Source organism: Micromesistius poutassou, assembly GCF_964030765.1.
Source record: "Micromesistius poutassou genome assembly, chromosome: 22".
In the NCBI taxonomy this organism is placed as follows: Eukaryota; Metazoa; Chordata; class Actinopteri; order Gadiformes; family Gadidae; genus Micromesistius; species Micromesistius poutassou.
In genome coordinates, this window is record NC_140292.1 from 9,014,760 (window position 1) to 9,032,623 (window position 17,864).

General features: G+C 46.9%; 1 protein-coding gene across 2 annotated transcripts in view; it reads right to left on the reverse strand.

Moving 5' to 3' along the window:
* rabgap1 (RAB GTPase activating protein 1) overlaps positions 1–17,864 on the reverse strand; it is a 72,704-nt gene that overhangs the window by 12,061 nt on the left and 42,779 nt on the right. For both annotated transcript variants that reach the window (XM_084486918.1, XM_084486917.1), the window contains 6 exons: positions 12,892–13,005; positions 8,828–8,902; positions 7,869–7,994; positions 7,198–7,341; positions 6,340–6,381; positions 5,443–5,571 (listed from right to left, as the gene is read on the reverse strand). In XM_084486918.1, the coding sequence (XP_084343044.1) occupies positions 5,443–5,571; positions 6,340–6,381; positions 7,198–7,341; positions 7,869–7,994; positions 8,828–8,902; positions 12,892–13,005 (630 nt within the window). The remainder of the gene's footprint in view (positions 1–5,442; positions 5,572–6,339; positions 6,382–7,197; positions 7,342–7,868; positions 7,995–8,827; positions 8,903–12,891; positions 13,006–17,864) is intronic.

The window sequence follows — 17,864 nt, forward strand, 5'->3', positions numbered from 1 at the left end:
GGTTGGATGCACCTACTCTGCATCTCTAGTGTCGACTAGGCAGATATGCAAAGGCGAGGCTCCCCGTTGGATGGGTTGTTGTGTTTTTATGTCCTGTGGTGGAACAACTAGTGATAAAATGCACGCAGAGAGTGCGGGCAGGTAGTGTGAAATACTAGCACTGCGGCGCGCGGGCACTCCCAGTGGGATCAATGTGCTGCAGAATGCGTTCACAGATTTACGATTGGATTTTGGTAGTATTTTTCTAGAAGTTACCGACAAAAAAAAAAATGTTTTAGGATATTTATGGATATTTTGATCAATATAATATAATCCTTTGAGACTATATCCATTCGACATTCCTTAAAGAGTAGGTCCATGTGTCTATACAGACACACCATTTCAACCTTCCTACCTTTCTGTTCCACCTGTGCACACTTAATAACTTAAGTGTCTAATTATTATTGAGACACTTTCTTTTATTACGCTGTATAATTATTTACCACTTTGTCGTTCTGAAAATGTTCTGAGTGATATTCAATTAAGCGAATTATTGCCGTTAATATAATTATTATTATGAATGAATGAGGTCAATAGAATACATAATTGCTTCTAAATTAAAGAGATTTGAATGTCATCACGAAACCTTCTTCCTTTGTGTTACATTTATATTCATTCCAATATGAATAACTGAACTGTTCTTTTCACAGGAAGCGTACGTTACAGATGAGACCGTAGCACAGGCGCAGAAATCAACATACGATATGCTACAAAACAAAAATAATCAACCAGTATCAGGCTGCCACACGGATCTCCTCATAAATGAATGAATGCATGAGGAAACATGTGTCCACAAGCGTTGGGCTCATCTGTTGCAGCTCACCCACACCCACTCACCCACCCACCCACCCTTCCTCTGGTACCCCAGGTGCTATAGAATAAGTAGCGCTGTGAGGAAGTCTATTTCAGTCCTGGGAGACAGATCGCCAGCTTGTACAACATACAGCTCCAAACAAAGGGTCAACAAGCCATGAGTCAATCTGTGTAATCTGTAGGCTGTGATACGTGTGTGGAGGCGGCATCTGTACGTGTGTGTGTGTGTGTGTGTGTTTAAAGTGTGTGAGTGCAGATGGGAGCATGATCGAGGTGTGTGAGAGTGGTGTGAGTGTACATGAGTGTGTGTTACATGTGTGGGTGTTTGAGAGTGAGCATATATGTGAGTGATTGAGTGAGTGTCATAGTATGTATTTGTATTTGCATACATGTGTGTACACAAGACAAAAATAAGTATTTCTTGCACACAGTGTGTGCATGTGTGTGTGTGTGTATGTGTGTGCATGTGTGTGCGTGTGTGTGCGTGCATGTGTGTGCGTGCATGTGTGTGCGTGTGTGCGTGCGTGCGTGTGTGTGTCCATCTCATCATGTGTCCACATCCGCTGACCCTGCTGTCTCCGGGCCCTCGTCACCTGTCCCGCTCGTCAGGAGCGAGACGACTGGGTGTCACATGACCTGCGTGGGAGGCTGGTGGGGGGGGGGGGGGCGCGTCTACAACACCTCCTCCTCTTTTAAGAGAACTCAGCGGGAAGCAACTTGGAAATAGACGGCAGGAAGGCGAAACGCGAAGACCCAAAAAAAGCAACGCGAGGTCAGAGGTCATGGCCCGGGCGATCCGTCTCACTCTCCGCTTTGTCGTCACCTTCCCTGACTTCTCTTCCAACCCTGCCACGGTTCAGCGGGCGGCTTTCGCTGACCTGTTCCTCCTCCTCCTATTAGCCCAGGGGGCTTCAGAGCGACACCTGGGGCTACCGCACATGATGGCCAGCTGTAGATAGATACCGCCGTGTGTGTGTGTGTGTGTGTGTGTGTGAGTGATCCATCCTGTATGCTCCTCCATCTTGGTTTTCATTGGCGCAGGCATTGCTGGAATACATTAAATCTATGCAAAGCTAATGCTAGCAAAAACGGGCGCCAAATGTGACACCATTAGTTCTGCGGATTCCACCTTTTGTGTGAAACAAACGGGTGAGTGATGTTTCAAACACGTGGAGGAACAAAGGCTCTTTGTTCCTCAGGCAGTCCTTTCCTCACACCTTTGGCCGGGTTTGAGTCTCAACATATAGTGCATGCATCATCTCTGTTGCTTTCCCCTTTCCGTTTTGAAGCCCAGCCTACCGTTTCAACGTGGCGAATACAGCGTGTTGCGTAATCACAGGACAATTCGTTAATCAACGCTGATAGTGTAGGGTAGGTAGAAGGACAAAGAAATTAACGTCTCACAGTCATGGAGATCAACCATATGCTGAGGAGTGGATATTAATAGTGAACATCTCTTATGATGTGCCCATGATATTTATTCAAATCGCTGAGGGTGCTTTGCATAAATCAAGTTTTTACGAGTCGAAAGGTCACAGCATTGAAAAGAGGACAAGAATAGAAAATGTAACAGGTAGACACTCACATTAAAAGTTGCTCAGAGCGTGACCCCAAGAAGTCCTCTGAATAAGTTATGAGAGTTTGTTTCATGAGATTTGTAGCATAATGCCTGGACTTCAACGGCATGGGACTGCAGGAGATGCGCAAATGGTGCATAAGACGTCTTTTTTTCTCGAATAGAGTGACCTGGTCCATGGCGCTCTGGAATTAAATATATATATTTTATTAAACCTTTATTAAAGTCTCATTGAAATTTAAAATGTCTGTTCCAAGAGAGACCTGGCCAAGAGGGCAGCATAAAACAAACAAATGCATTACGGTTTTGTACGAATAAAAAACTGCACAATTTTCACACAATTAAAAGACCTTTTGGGGATTCCATTTCCAATTGTTCCATATTCCAGGTCCTTCAGTAATGAGCCAAAGGCATCAAAGGAAATAAATTCTGACAATTTTAAGTCTTTCTGGAGGATGTTCCAAGCGGAGGGGGCAGCACATCTAAAAGCTTTTTTCCCCAGCTCAGTACGAGCATAATGAACAGACAACTGCAGAGCATCTTACGAGTGCAGGCTAAAGTGGAATTGGCCTCTAAGGAGATATGTCGTTAAGTAGAGACTAGTCCAAGGAGTGTTTTATTAATTAAACTCAACCAATGGGTTCACCTGCGTACATACAGAGATGGCCAATCAAACTTTGCATTCATGGTACGATGGGTGGGTAAGATGTTTACAATCGGTGACAAATCGCAAGGCACAATGACGTGCAAAGCGAAACAGAAGGGGCTTGTGGGAGGGCCCAATGGGCCGGTCCCCTCCATCAAGGAGGACCAATGGAGGCTGGTGGAGGGCCTCACGCATTAAAAAGGTCTACCTCCGCTGTGCCTCACCGCCTGCACATCACCTCCAGCACATCTGGGATGAAGTCGCCATCAGTCCCCTTGGCGAGGTGTCTGCCGTGACAGAAAGCCTGCTCAGCGCGGCCCTGAGGCTCAGCAGGTGAGGGAAGGCCCGCGTCAGCAAGCGCTGAGAGACCCCGAGAGGTCTGCCGGAGCCAGAGACACTGGATCGTTGCTCGGGGACAAATGATGTGTCCTAGCCTTTGGGGGGGGGGGGGGGGCCCTTGACAAGCAGGGCCGTCAAGGTTGACCACCAGAGTGACCCGGGGGGACCGTCGGGATGGCGGTTGGGATCCCGTACCTTCTAGGTGCCTCGATTCCAAATCTACCGCGTAGTGTCAAGTTTAAAAGAGACACTGGGACACGAATGGCAACGCTAGGGAGACCGAAGCCGCTTCCCTGTCAGTGTGCCACCTCTTCTGCTTCTGTTGTTTTATTTATCTTAACCGTGGAACAGTAGGGTTCCATGTCAGTGGGGACGAGGGTACAAACCCACGCCTCGGGGAGGCACCAAGTGGTTCTTTTCCCTCTGTTTGTTCGACTCTACGGAGCAGGAGAGTTCATCCCTTCTACCTGCGGCCCTTCCAGCGAGGAGGCATGAAGGAACAGAGCCCGGGGTCCCTTGGGATTACACACCCTTGAGTCACAGCTGACTTTGTTGAAGAATTCTCCACTGCGCATGAATCCAGTGTGCAGCACTTCCTCTGGCACTGGGTCAGATATAAACAGAACCCTGCATCCTGTGCTAGAGCAAGACTGGAATTTGTGTACAAACTGCTCACGACGTCTCTCTGATGACTGACACGTTCCTCTAATCTCTGGTTACTTACGGGTTACTTACAGCGTATCGATAAGACATCAAGTCGACCAACTGCAGAAAGGAGGGCTTGCATGGATAGAGACGCAAGAAGCAATAATATTGTACAGTGCAGCGCTACAGACAACTGGCTGTAGCGTTTGACAGCGTTTGCTACTTCCCAGGGAAAGTGCTGAATTTACACCAGCGTTTCCCCCTCTCGTGCCGGGCGTGGGGCGCAGAGCCGCTGAGCAATTAAGGCCGAGGCCCGCCGCAGACTCACTGGGAGAGGAGAGGAGCCGTGTGATGATCTTAGATTACACTCACCGAGGGGAGCGGCTCAAGTCCATACCGTGCATACGAATGCTTCAACAGAAGCAAAGAAGAGGTGTATTCAGGAATCTACCATGCGTCTTGTGGGCTAAATGCATCGGGGGTATGACCGACTGTGTATGCATTAATGTCCGCTACTGTAATATATCATTATTGTAATTGATATGCAAAGGGACCTCCAACTGTCTACGGTCTGGCTCACTCATTGTGTCACCTGCATTATGCTGGTAGCTTTTGCTGTTTTTGCATTTGTGGAAGTGCTAAATATTTGTTATATCTGTGTCACTTATTCAAACAATTTTTTTATTTGTAAATCTTGGAACACAATGGAAAACCTTTTTGATTAGAATAAAACAATTGAAATACTGTGTGTAATACTGTGATTAACTTTGAGAAACCTGAAATATTCTCAAATTGCATAAAAGTGTAAGTATATGTGTATCCATCCGACCTTCAAGCACAGTGAACAAGGTTCTATTTAATGTAGAGGGGTCTGGAAGTTTTGAGAGTTTTCCAGTTTTCAGAAGCTCAGACATATGTATTCTGGAAAGGCCATTCCTATTGCATCCCTAGGGCCCCGCCCCCAAGGCCTCTCTCACCTTGTTCTACCTACACACACCCATCAGAGAGAGAGAGAGAGAGAGAGAGAGCGAGAGAGAGCTGCAGAATGCGCAGCGCGTTGTCTTCATTAAGACAGGGAGGTCACCCTGCAACCTTCCCTGTCAGGAGTTTGTTCTAACAGATAACTTTCCCAGCGGTACCTTCAGTGTAAGCCCATATAAACTAGGCCACACTTTGGAAAACGGGTTACAACACAGGTGTGTCGTACGTTTTACTTGATTTACCAAGGCTTCCTTCATGGCTACACATTGCCCCCTACTGGCCACATCTTTTACTTACAGGCAAAGTTAAAGAGCAAGACTTTACGCATTTTCCTCTCACTGCTTCGTATCCGTTTTAGGCAGGAGAGGTTGGGTATCAGAAGAAGAAGCCGAGAGCAGCCTACCTTCATGCCACAGGCCAGCTCCATCAGCTTCTTGGCGTTCTCCTCGGAGCGGTACCGCTTTGGCACGGGGACCCGGAAGAACTTGAGGGCCCCCTCGAAGTCCGTGGAGATCAAGTCGTCCTTAGACGTCTTGAATGGCACATTGAACACAATAAAATCGGATTAGGGCCATGGACAGCCCCCATCTAACGTGAAGCAAGTCCGGTGAGATCAATCCTCCTGAGACGTGCGAGTGACACACTAAAAACAACGTAATGACATGAGGCCATAGACATCCTTCATCTAATGTGAGTTGGCCTGACGTAGCACGTAACAGCTAGCTGGCGTTAAAACACACCCCATACACTTAAAAAACGGTTAGTGAGTCACTAAGTCTGATGGCATGTGTAATCCTAGTGTCCACACTGCCATCTCCTCCCTCCCATGTGATGTCCCCTGCCTGTTAATTAGTTTGTCATGCTAATGATGCGCATCCCCAGTAAAACAAACCCACCCTGGTGCCTTCAGGTTACAAATGTGTGGGGGACACCACTGTGTGTTCAAAGGATGCTCTAGGTCTATATAGTAGTGGCAACTACTATATAGATAGTTATAAATAGTTATGGCAACGACAGTCTCTGCTTTTTGGGGGGAGGGGCTGTGTTTCTGTGTGCGCGACTTATGTGTGTGTGACTTGTGTTTATGTGTGCATTTAAGTGTGTGTGCGTGTGCTTGTGTGTGTGTGTGTTTATGTGTGCATGCACATGCTTATGTGTGCACGCGCGTGCGGGTGCGTGGGTTGATGTGTTCATGCAAGTGTGTGCACGTGTGTGTGTGTGTGTGTGTGTGTGTGCGCACACGTGTTTATGTGTGTGTGCGTGCGTGCGCACGTGTGTGTACGGCATGAAGCCGCCGTACCTTGAGCAGTGCCAGGGCTACGTTGAAGATCACACTGATGCCCTGAGGTGACAGAGAGAGGAAAACAAAGTTCAATTCTCCCTCAGGGGAAACATGAGGAGGTTGCGTTTCTGCACAGGCAGCAGTGGGTCCAGCGGAGTCCCATACAGCACACAGTGTTGGACGCACTTCTGGTACACAAAAGGGTCTTCACGTGGCGATGTCATCTCTTTGACCACCAGACTGTTAAACAAACCGGGAAGGGGGGGGTATGGCTGACCACATCATCAGGGACATTTGATTTGCGTTTCAGGATTCACTTGTCCCTCATAAGGTCGATCGCAGACCCTAAGGTGGTAATGTCGACTCCTTTCACCAAGTCCTTTAACTGCACCTGTACATCTGTAGCGCTTTCCATATGAGGCCGGTCAGCCTGTTTGATATCATCCCAGGTGGACACAGGCCAAGAGTGTTTGTGTTACTAGAATATTTAGTCTGTACAACGACCGTGTTTAGGTGTTGCAGGTCAACTGCAAGTTGATCAAGGAAACAAAGTCCCAACACAAGGGCTCACCAGAGAGACGGCGGCCGGGTAGGATTCAGACCCTATGGAGATACACTGAGACGCCCCTGGAGACAATACGTCTTTGACGCAACTCTGTGAAGTTGGCTCAATGTAATTTCAAGTTATCCAAAACCAGATCCATCCAATCCGACGGCGCAATTCAACATACAATTGTACCCAGAATGCATTGCACACATCGCTGCTCCAGCAGATGGAGAACGATGCCTCCTAGGGGCGCTGACACTAACACCAAGAACCACATTCATGCAGAAAATCGGGAGCTCTGCGTGAGGCGTGTGTCGCTGTGGGCCCACCTCACAGAGCAGCAGGTCGATGATGTGGAAGACCATGTAGAGCGGGAACTTGGCCGTGAAGAGGGTGAGGAACCACTGGGAGGCGTACATGTGGGCCTCCAGACCCACGTTCAGGAAGTGGTTGTACAGGTCCGGGAGGTACTCCTGCCAGGGGCGAGAGGCATCCAGGTCACACACAGGATGAGAGAGAGAGAGAGAGAGAGAGAGAGAGAGAGAGAGAGAGAGAGAGAGAGAGAGAGAGAGAGAGAGAGAGAGAGGAGATACGGATGAGATAAGATGGATGGACAGAGAGGCAGACAGGAGGAGGACAGAGAGACAGACAGGAGGAGGACAGAGAGACAGACAGGAGGAGGACAGAGAGACAGAGAGGAGGAGGACAGAGAGGCAGACAGGAGGAGGACAGAGAGACAGACAGGAGGAGGACCGAGACGAGAGCCGAGGTATAAGATGGGATTTAGACGGAGGAACGGAGAAGACGATGGGGATGTAGAAAATGAGGGTTTGCTAGAAACCGCATCGAGGGGTTCATGGGGTAAATGGAGCGACTGATGATCACAAGCTATTTGGGATCGGTCACTCAACACCATTCAAATCGGACTCACTTGAAAAACATGACTGATGTAGCAAAGAAACGCGCACATGCGCGCACACCCACAGAGACACACACGCACCTGCATGAGTCTCTCCAGCTGGAAGAATTTGCAGTGGAGATCTTCAAAGTTCTGTTTGAAGAGGTCCCGGAGGCCGTAGTCAAACATGATCTTCACCAGAACACTGAAGGCCTGCTCCTCTGGCATCTACAACATGGACAGGCAGATGCGCATGCGCACACACACACACACACACACACACACACACACACACACACACACACACACACACACACACACACACACACACACACACACACACACACACACACACACACACACACACACACACCATTTATAAATATTCTTTAGGTCATGCCTGCTGGCTCAAAATAAGAATCCGTCATTAATGGACAAATGCTACCACTGCCCGACGCTACCACTAGGTGGCAGTGTCGGGCAGTAACCATAGTCTCCGTTTCCTCCTGACCTGCAGGTAAGCGTTCGTACCTTGTGGGTTTTTCATTGAGAAAGGAGCGAGGTTAGCGCCTCACTAGTGTCTGCTTACAGTCTGATGAATACCGAACTAATATTTAAAGTAAAATGTCACCTCGTATGTAGCGCAATATTTCAATGGCCTATACTTCAACGTTGAAGTGTTGACACTGAAGGAACACATGAGCGTGAATGTTTGCAACCGAGGTCGCTGCCGTCTACACTCGACATAAATCAATGCCCACTACACGAGCAGCGGGGAGTGTGTTGATAGTTAAACTTGAGGTGAACTAACTGCGAGTTTTCCACTACTTGTGCATTTAAGTATGTGGCTAAGTAGAAGTCATATAAGGTGGAATATGTTTTTTATGCTCACTGGCCCAGCGGTGTTTGTCCTTGCCCTGAGGAAATGTGTTGTGCAGTCTAGACGCGCGTGGTTGGCAGCAGGAGCTTGTGTGTGTGTATCGGTGTACGTGTATCTGTGTGCATGTATTTGTGTGCATGTATTTGTGTGTGCGTGTGTGTGCGTATGTGTGTGTACTCACATGAAGCAGCAACACAGCAGCCAGGAACGACTGTCCCTGGCAGTATCCGATCTCCTCGTCATAGACAGAGTAGGCCTGGAGTAGAGAGTGAAACATACACATATACAGTGAACATCTCATTTTGACAATGAATTCATTCACTGTCCCAGTCCATCCCTGGACTGGGACAAAAATTTGGCCCGGGACTTTGGGATGGAGAGGCCTTTCATGAGACCAAAGAATAGCGCGTGTAGAATTGTGCCACTGTGTAAAAGAACACAAACCAATCCTTAACCGTGGATATGTGCATTGCAACTAAATGGCAATGTTGGGAAGTGCGTGTGGTTAGAATTGTGTGAAGATCACAGGCAAATATTTTATAAGCAATCTTGTCCATGTACAACATATTATAAATTGTATGTGCATAGAATGGTAAATCAAGGTTGAAAAGATTCCAATAGTGCAAAAGGTATTTTAGTGGAATGGAAAAAGTGGCAGGTAGACATAGTCCCATCTAACAGCATACAACAAAGATGCACATTGCTTGCCCCTCACTGCTGAATACTACTCCACAGAAATAACAAATCAAGCTTTTTTCCAACGTTTGCAATGACAAATGAGAAAGATGGCTCTGTCAATCTCCGGCGAGGTATATACTGAGGGGCTATGTGACATTTCAGAGTGATAGGTCAAGCCGTTTTGGAGAAAAATGAGGACACACACACAGACGATGCATCTCGAAAACACCAACTAACAGAGGGAGGTAAAGGGGAAGCAAATGTGTCAGGCTGAGCCAATCAGATTTGACGTCCAAGTTGGGAGGGGCCGTTCGGCAGCTCACTTTGCCCCCATTCACTGTGTTTTTGACAGTAATACATCGGCCCCATTTTAACGGCAGGCCAGAGCTCTGTTTCGCACTGTTTGCAAATATCAAGCAGTCACGTTTTACACTACTTTTTTTTTCTTTTCTTTATTAAACTTTACTAAACTTAATTAAACTTAAATTAAAAAATGACCGCACGCCGGCTCGGCCTGAAATGGTCTGGCCGTTGGGGACATCTCCAGATCCTCCCGATGGCCAGGCCGCCCCTGCTGGACACCCATGTGGAGTATAGTTTTAAAATCGATAATTTCACAATTAAATCATCGTTAACACATGGCTTTGTCGTCTAATAAATCACTGACAATTGACTACAGACAAAGCCATACACCAATCAAAGCAAAACACATATATATATATAAATAAATATCTAAAATATTTGAACTTTCCCGAGAATTTTCGCTTGATGCTTTGTCTTGACAGCCTATCTGCGTTCACTTCCTGAAGTCCAGATTATTATCATTATTTTTTTATTATTAATTTATTTGTCAGGGACAATGCAGCGCACATTATTACATACACAATTATCACAGTCAATTCCATAACAATGTGGATGTAGATGTGCTGCATAGAAGGTTTCTAGCCAGTTGGCTAATTTGCAGCCCCAGTCCCTGGTCAGGCCTTTCTAAAAAAGATCATCCAAATATAATTTCTAAAATAACTACATAGTGTGAGTTACACAGTCATGAGTTACCACAATACATGTGCAGCACACTGTATGCATGTGTGCATAAACAAAGACAAAGAACATAACCGAACAACAAATCACATAATACAAACCCCAAACATCTGATTGAATCGCAAAACTGAGGAGAAAGTGATTGTTGCGGTTTGCACTATAATATATATATAATTATATAATATTATATAATATATAATGTCACGGCCAAAAGCTGTGTTTTGGGAAATCAGTGGCGATACCCAGCCCTAGTGTTCACACTGTACTGTAGTGGTCACACTGTACTGTAGTGGTTACACTGTACTGTAGTGGTCACACTGTACTCTAGTGGTCACACTGTACTGTAGTGGACACACTGTACTGTGGACAAACTGCTTAGCAGACGTAATGGACTGTCGTGGACACACCTGGCTGTGAGCCAGGAGGCTCGGGGTAAGGGCTGGGATCAAACATAGGTCATAGGTCATAGGTCATACATGGACCTCTGGAGGGAGAGGGCATAGAGACTGGGCCAGAAACCCAAAGATCGGGGGGGTGGTTACACATTGTTTCCGGTATTATTATTTTTGGGAGAGATTCTACCGAAGACAAACTCATTCACCCGAGGGAATGAAGCTTATTCCTCTAGAGGCCGGTCTACACGCACCTTTACATACGTTTCTTCTGTTTACCACTGCTGTGCAATGTTTGCGTTCGCTGTCGGCCAATTACGTGCCTACAGACCCTGCCTCGAGCGACATGATTGGTCGAAACACACAATGAAAAGCGAACGAGGGTGAAAGGCCCCTGTTCACACACGGCGCTCGTCTGCCCCTCATAATTCAGAGGATTCATTTAGCGTTTGATGTGTGAGACGGTCACAGCGGGGAGTGAAGCAGCGATCGGAGGATCAATCCTCACACACACACACACCAACAGGGAGCAGCGGGCTGCGCTGCAGAAAGCACCTGAGGAGGTGGCTGTCTGGCCCCAGATTAATAGCCCGGCTCACTTGAGCTCCATTATGAATGAGGTGGAAATTAAACACAACTTGGAGCGCCACGTCGCCCAACTTTCCCAAGGGATTACCTGCTGACAAGTGTGTGTTGGAGTGTGCGTGTGTGTGTGTGTGATGGAAAGTGTGTGTTGAAAAGTGTGCGCTGAAGTGTGTGTGTGCATGTGTGTGTGTGTGTGTGTGTGTGCATGTGTGTGTGTGTGTGTGTGCATGTGTGTGTGTGTTGAAAAGGGTCTGTGTGGATAATAAAGCATGTTGCGTATCAAAAACATGTAGCATAATGTGCATGAGCTGATGTTATGTCTCATTACACCTCATTCTACACATTTTAAAGTTAATGACAGAGAGCTGCACACAACATAATCAATTAAGGCCTTGGGTAAGTACATTCAATGTACACACCGATGTGTATGTGTGTATGTATATGCAGTACATATTTGTGTGTGCGTGCGTGCGTGCGTGCGTGCGTGTGCGTGTGGTTGTAGTAGTAGCGATTTTCTAGCATGGCAGCAGGCAGCGAGTGTGAACTGAACCCGATGAACCGCGTCTCGGAACAGGAAAGTTATTCAGTTAATTGATGAACGCAGCGGCCAGCGGCGCTCGGCTCGCTGCGACACTTTGTCATGAGCCCGACTGTCGCCAAGGTGACCCATTTCCCCACTGCTGATACGCTCGGCCTGGGAAACACGCGTCTTCATTTCACATGCAAATTGGTCGTTGTTTACCATGCGATCCCACCTTTCACACTGACTAGTGTTTTAGGGTAATAAATGATGTGCTAACTATTGTTTTACACTAATAAATGACCTGCTAACTATTGTTTTACACTAATAAATGATGTGCTAACTATTGTTTTACACTAATAAATGACCTGCTAACTATTGTTTTACACTAATAAATGATGTGCTAACTATTGTTTCACACTAATAAATGACCTGCTAACTATTGTTTTACACTAATAAATGATGTGCTAACTATTGTTTCACACTAATAAATGACCTGCTAACTATTGTTTTACACTAATAAATGATGTGCTAACTATTGTTTTACACTAATAAATGATGTGCTAACTATTGTTTTATACTAATTAATGATGTGCTAACTATTGTTTTATACTAATTAATAACCTGCTTACTATTGTTTTACACTAATAAATGACCTGCTTAATATTGTTTTACATTAATAAATGACCTGCTTAATATTGTTTTACATTAATAAATGACCTGCTTAATATTGTTTTACATTAATAAATGACCTTCTTAATATTGTTTTATACTAATTAATGACCTGCTTACTATTGTTTTACAGTTATAAATGAGAGGGTAATAGTTGTTTTAAAATATTAAATGAGAGGCTAACTATTGGTTTATAATAGTAAATGAACAGTTAACTCTTGTTTTTTTAACGGTGGTCTCTGCACTATACGAGGGAGGATATCATTTTGTTTTCAATGAATAAAATGTCCAGTCTCCAACGTCTACTTCATCCCAGCTCCTCAATGAAGCCCATGTTTCAGCGGTGTGTGTCCCCACCTTGCAGATCTTGTAGAGAGAGTCCTGTCCGTCTCCGCCAGTGTCCTTGAAGTAGTCGTGGGCCGGGAACGTCCTGTTGATGTCCCTCGTTATGGCGCTGTCCTGAGGAGACTCCTGGGAGAGAGACACAGAGGGACAGAGAGAGAGGAGAGAGTGGAGAGACAGAGAGAGACAGAGAGGCAGAGAGAGAGGAGAGACAGAGAGAGGCAGAGAGAGAGGAGAGAGGAGAGACAGAGAGAGGCAGAGAGAGGAGAGAGACAGAGAGAGAGGAGAGACAGAGAGAGGCAGAGAGAGAGGAGAGAGACACAGAGAGAGGAAAAAGGGAGATGGGGAGGGAGAGAGGTAGAGAGAGGGAGAGGGAGGAGAGAGAGAGGGGGAGAAAGAGACAGACAGAAAGACATGTAAATACGATGTAGATACAATATAACTTTGGAACAGCCTCAGGTCATGAAACCTAATCCAACAAGAATGCACAGCTCATGTGGACCGATTGAGGATTGACCACTCTGACATATTAATGATATTATAACGCAATGCATGACCATGTATACTGAACTAGCACATTCACTCACATCCAGCAGGGGTCAGTGTTCTGTATCCTGCCAAGAGCTGTACTGGAAGACTAGCTAAGTGGAGGGGTTGTGCGATGGGATCCTTTAACCATTAAACCAACTATTACTAACAACCAGCAGGATCAATCGACAGAAGATGCAGCAATGCATTTAACTGAAGTAGCAAAAAACACAATGCTTAATCTCACCTGTAATAACCAGGCCTATAACTGAATATGAATCTATATTGTAGCTATTATAGCCAATACATTTGATGACACATTTCTTATTTAACAGAGCTGACTAGGATGAGTTATTCATGAAATAATCTGAAATCATTTGAGTTCATCCAAACAGCTGTGTCCGAAAAATATCGGGACAAAAATCGAGGGATTATGTCCTAAGGGACATTCAGGGAGGGAAAATAAATCGGATGACTAAATCAGCATTGCTTGACATTCATCTCTGTTAATTATACCCACATGCAGGCAAACTCATGTCTCAAGCACCGTCGTTTATAGTGCTTCTTCCAGTGGGCCAGCTGAATTAGCTGCACCTAGCTCCACATGGAAGTGGCTTAAAGACAACAAAAGAGCCCAACATGAATCATTAAAGACGAGACAGTAAGTGGAATAAATAGAGCAAGAAATCACTGTGTGTGTGTGTGTGTGTGTGTGTGTGTGTGTGTGTGTGTGTGTGTGTGTCAGACAGTCAGCCCCTCATGTGCTCCTGACCTCAGACGAATCAGGGTGAAGACTGACGGCAACCTTACAATACCTACCTACGATTGGTTGTTTTTTAAACAGACGACTTTACCTAAGCCTCAATTCCCTCCACCTCCTCCACCCTGTCTCTACTCCCTCTCCCTCTACCTCCCCCTGCTCTCCTTCCACTCCCTCCCTCCGTCTCCTCTCCCTGCCTCCACCTCCACCTCCCATCTCCTCTCCCTCCATCTCCTCTCCCTCCCTCCACCTCCCATCTCCTCTCCCTCCCTCCCTCTCTACCTCCACTCCCTCTCCGTCTACCTCCACTCCCTCTCCCTCCCTCCACTCCCACTCCCTCTGCACCTTCACTCCCTCTCCCTCCCTCCATCTCCACTCCCTCTCCCTCCACCCCCTCTCCCTCCCTCCACCCCCTCTCCCTCCACCTCCACTCCCTCTCCCTCCACCTCCACTCCCTCCTCTCTCTCCACTCCCTCCTCTCTCTCTCCACTCCCTCCACCGCCGCTACCTCTCCACTCCCTCTCCACTCACTCTTCCTCTACTCCCTCTCCGCCTCTTCTTCCTCCGCCCTCTCTCCCTTGGTGGAGCTCTCATAGCTGTATGTTGTATCCTGGTGGTGTGCCGCCCCTCCATCTCTCCTCAAAGCGACCAGCTGTCTCGGGTGTGCAGGGATACAGTGTGCAACCTGACCTTGTTTATGATGCTTTCTTTATCTTAGCCGGTCTAATGTCATTAAATCATACTGCCTCTATTGTTCTGCAAACTATAGAGGGAGGCCAGATGAAGTCCGGGAATTCCCACTTTGCACTACAGCATTTTAGTATTTACAGAAAAAATGTAAACCTTGATTGTGTTATTCAGTGGTACCAACATGTCTTGGCTTATAAAATACCCTTTGCGTATGCCATGCATATTTGCATGTATTCACATTGTCAAACACACACATGGAATCCCTCTCTCGTCAGTAAATACACTCTTAGCAAGCCTTGATATTTCAAAGACTAATCACCCTTCACTTCATTATTAATGGTGGTTTTTTGGAACAGAGAAAACTCCTGAATAAGTTATGCAGCGCGCAGGCACACACACACACACACACACACACGCACACTAACGATTTTGGTTCATGCAGTTCATTTGGCTGGATGCCAATATAGTAAAGGGAGAATTGTGATTATTGGCGTTGAAACTATTCAATTCAACCAAGAGTCCACACTTTATAGCAGCTGTGCGCTCTTGATGGTGGTTAAGGCTGAACCAAACGGCCCAACCACCACACAATAAGAGAAGCAGGAAGTGTATAAAAGCAACAGGAAGTTCTTTCTACAAATAAAAGCTCCAATATGGCCGAGGGACCCAAAAAGCTGTCGTTTAGATTTCCTGAATCCAAACTATCCGTTGCTCATGGGGTCCCGACAGGGCCTTTACCGTGACAACGGTTTACGGTGATGCTACAGTCTCTATGCACGCAGCGTACAGCGTAGCATGTTGCTATGAGCTCTGGTGCTATTCCTGACCAGAGAGGGGACTTGATAAGGATCCTTGTTTACACTCCCTGCACCACTTAGTAGCGCACTTATCTGGAGTGCTGAGTGCTAGCACAAAGACTACTGACATAACCCCGCTGTGGGTGTGCGTCCGTCCGTATGTCCGACCATTAAGAAGGGGCTCGTCATGAGATGGTCGCGTGAGAGCAGGGCGAGCAAACACCCGGACTCAGAACGGCGAAGGGAAGTGTGTGTGTAGAGAGGGATGTAGAGAGAGGTGTAGAGATGTAGAGAGAGAGAGAGAGAGAGAGAGAGAGAGAGAGAGATGTAGAGAGAGAGGGAGAGAGAGATGTAGAGAGAGAGAGAGAGAGAGAGATGTAGAGAGAGAGAGAGATGTAGAGAGAGAGAGAGAGATGTAGAGAGAGAGAGAGAGAGAGAGATGTAGAGAGAGAGAGAGATGTAGAGAGAGAGAGATGTAGAGATGTAGAGAGAGAGAGAGAGATGTAGAGATGTAGAGAGAGAGAGAGAGAGATGTAGAGCGAGAGAGATGGAGAGAGAGAGAGAGATGTAGAGCGAGAGAGATGGAGAGAGAGAGAGAGATGTAGCGAGAGAGAGATGTAGAGAGAGAGAGAGAGAGAGAGAGAGAGAGAGAGAGAGAGAGAGAGAGAGAGAGAGAGAGAGAGAGAGAGAGAGAGAGAGAGAGAGAGAGATGTAGACAGACAGAGACAGATTAATACAGCACAACTGTAGAACCGTCTTTGAACATGAAACCTCAATTTGGAAGAAAATCGGCACATCCCATTTGGATCGATTGAGGATTGGGCGACAGACTGAGAATCACAGACAGAGAGACCACAGCAGGAGAGCCAGATACAGAGATAAAGAGGGACACCCTGTGCGTGAACCAGTGAGTGGGTGAGCGAGCGTCGGGTAAACTCTCTCTCTCTGCGGTGCCGAGCCAGGGTGCATGTGAGAGAAGCTCTTCCGTGGGAAGCTCCGGCGGCTCTTTTTTCCTCCATTGTTCTGCCTCACGCTGCACTCTGACTCCACACAATGGCTGACATGGCATTCTGTTGTTCTTACCCTGTTCCTTCTGGGGCTCACAATACACTCGCACCCAGGGTTGGGTATAAATTTTCGCTGCTAATTGTTTACCTTGGGACAGAAATACCAGCTGTCCAGCGCGTCCGCTGGAATGTTAATCTAAAATAGATTTAGGAAAGTAGTTAAGCCACCAGGAGAGTGTGTGTGTGTGTGTGTGTGTGTGTGTGTGTGTGTGTGTGTGTGTGTGTGTGTTGTGTGTCGGCAATGCCCACAACCCACGGTGCCCCCAACTTTGGGTTTTCCCTCTTTTTTTATTACATTTCTTTTTCATAGAAAATGGCTGATTTAATTCTTACTGCTGATTAGATTTGAGTATAATAAAGAGTATAATACTGATAATGGGCTTAAAAAAGAAAAAGGAGGACAAATAAGGACAAAAACATATTGCCCTTCCTGACATCACCCTGACGTCAATGCTGCCTCAAAACCTTTGGTGCCCGGGAAAGACGGAGCCACTGGGGAGACAGAGTCACTGGAGAGACAGAGTCACTGAAGAGACAGAGTCACTGGGGAGACAGAGTCACTGGGGGAGACAGAGTCACTGGAGAGACAGAGTCACTGGGGGAGACAGAGTCACTGGGGGAGACAGAGTCACTGGGGAGACAGAGTCACTGGAGAGACAGAGTCACTGGGGAGACAGAGTCACTGGGGAGACAGAGTCACTGGAGAGACAGAGCCACTGGGGAGACAGAGTCACTGGGGAGACAGAGTCACTGGGGAGACAGAGTCACTGGGGAGACAGAGTCACTGGAGAGACAGAGCCACTGGGGAGACAGAGTCACTGGGGAGACAGAGTCACTGGGGGAGACGGAGCCACTGGGGAGACAGAGTCACTGGGGAGACAGAGTCACTGGGGGAGACAGAGTCACTGGGGAGACAGAGTCACTGGGGGAGACAGAGTCACTGGGGGAGACAGACGCCCCGCCAGGACCATCCCACTCTGAGGATATGCATGCTCTTTATGTCCCTCATATTCTCCATATATTACCTTTCCATCTAAGCGGCGGGTAAATCATTGGACCTGGGTTACAGATATGGTTGATAGGGAAACAAGCTGCTTCACAGTAGCATTAGGGATTAGCTTGAACTTTGTCTATGAACTATGAAAA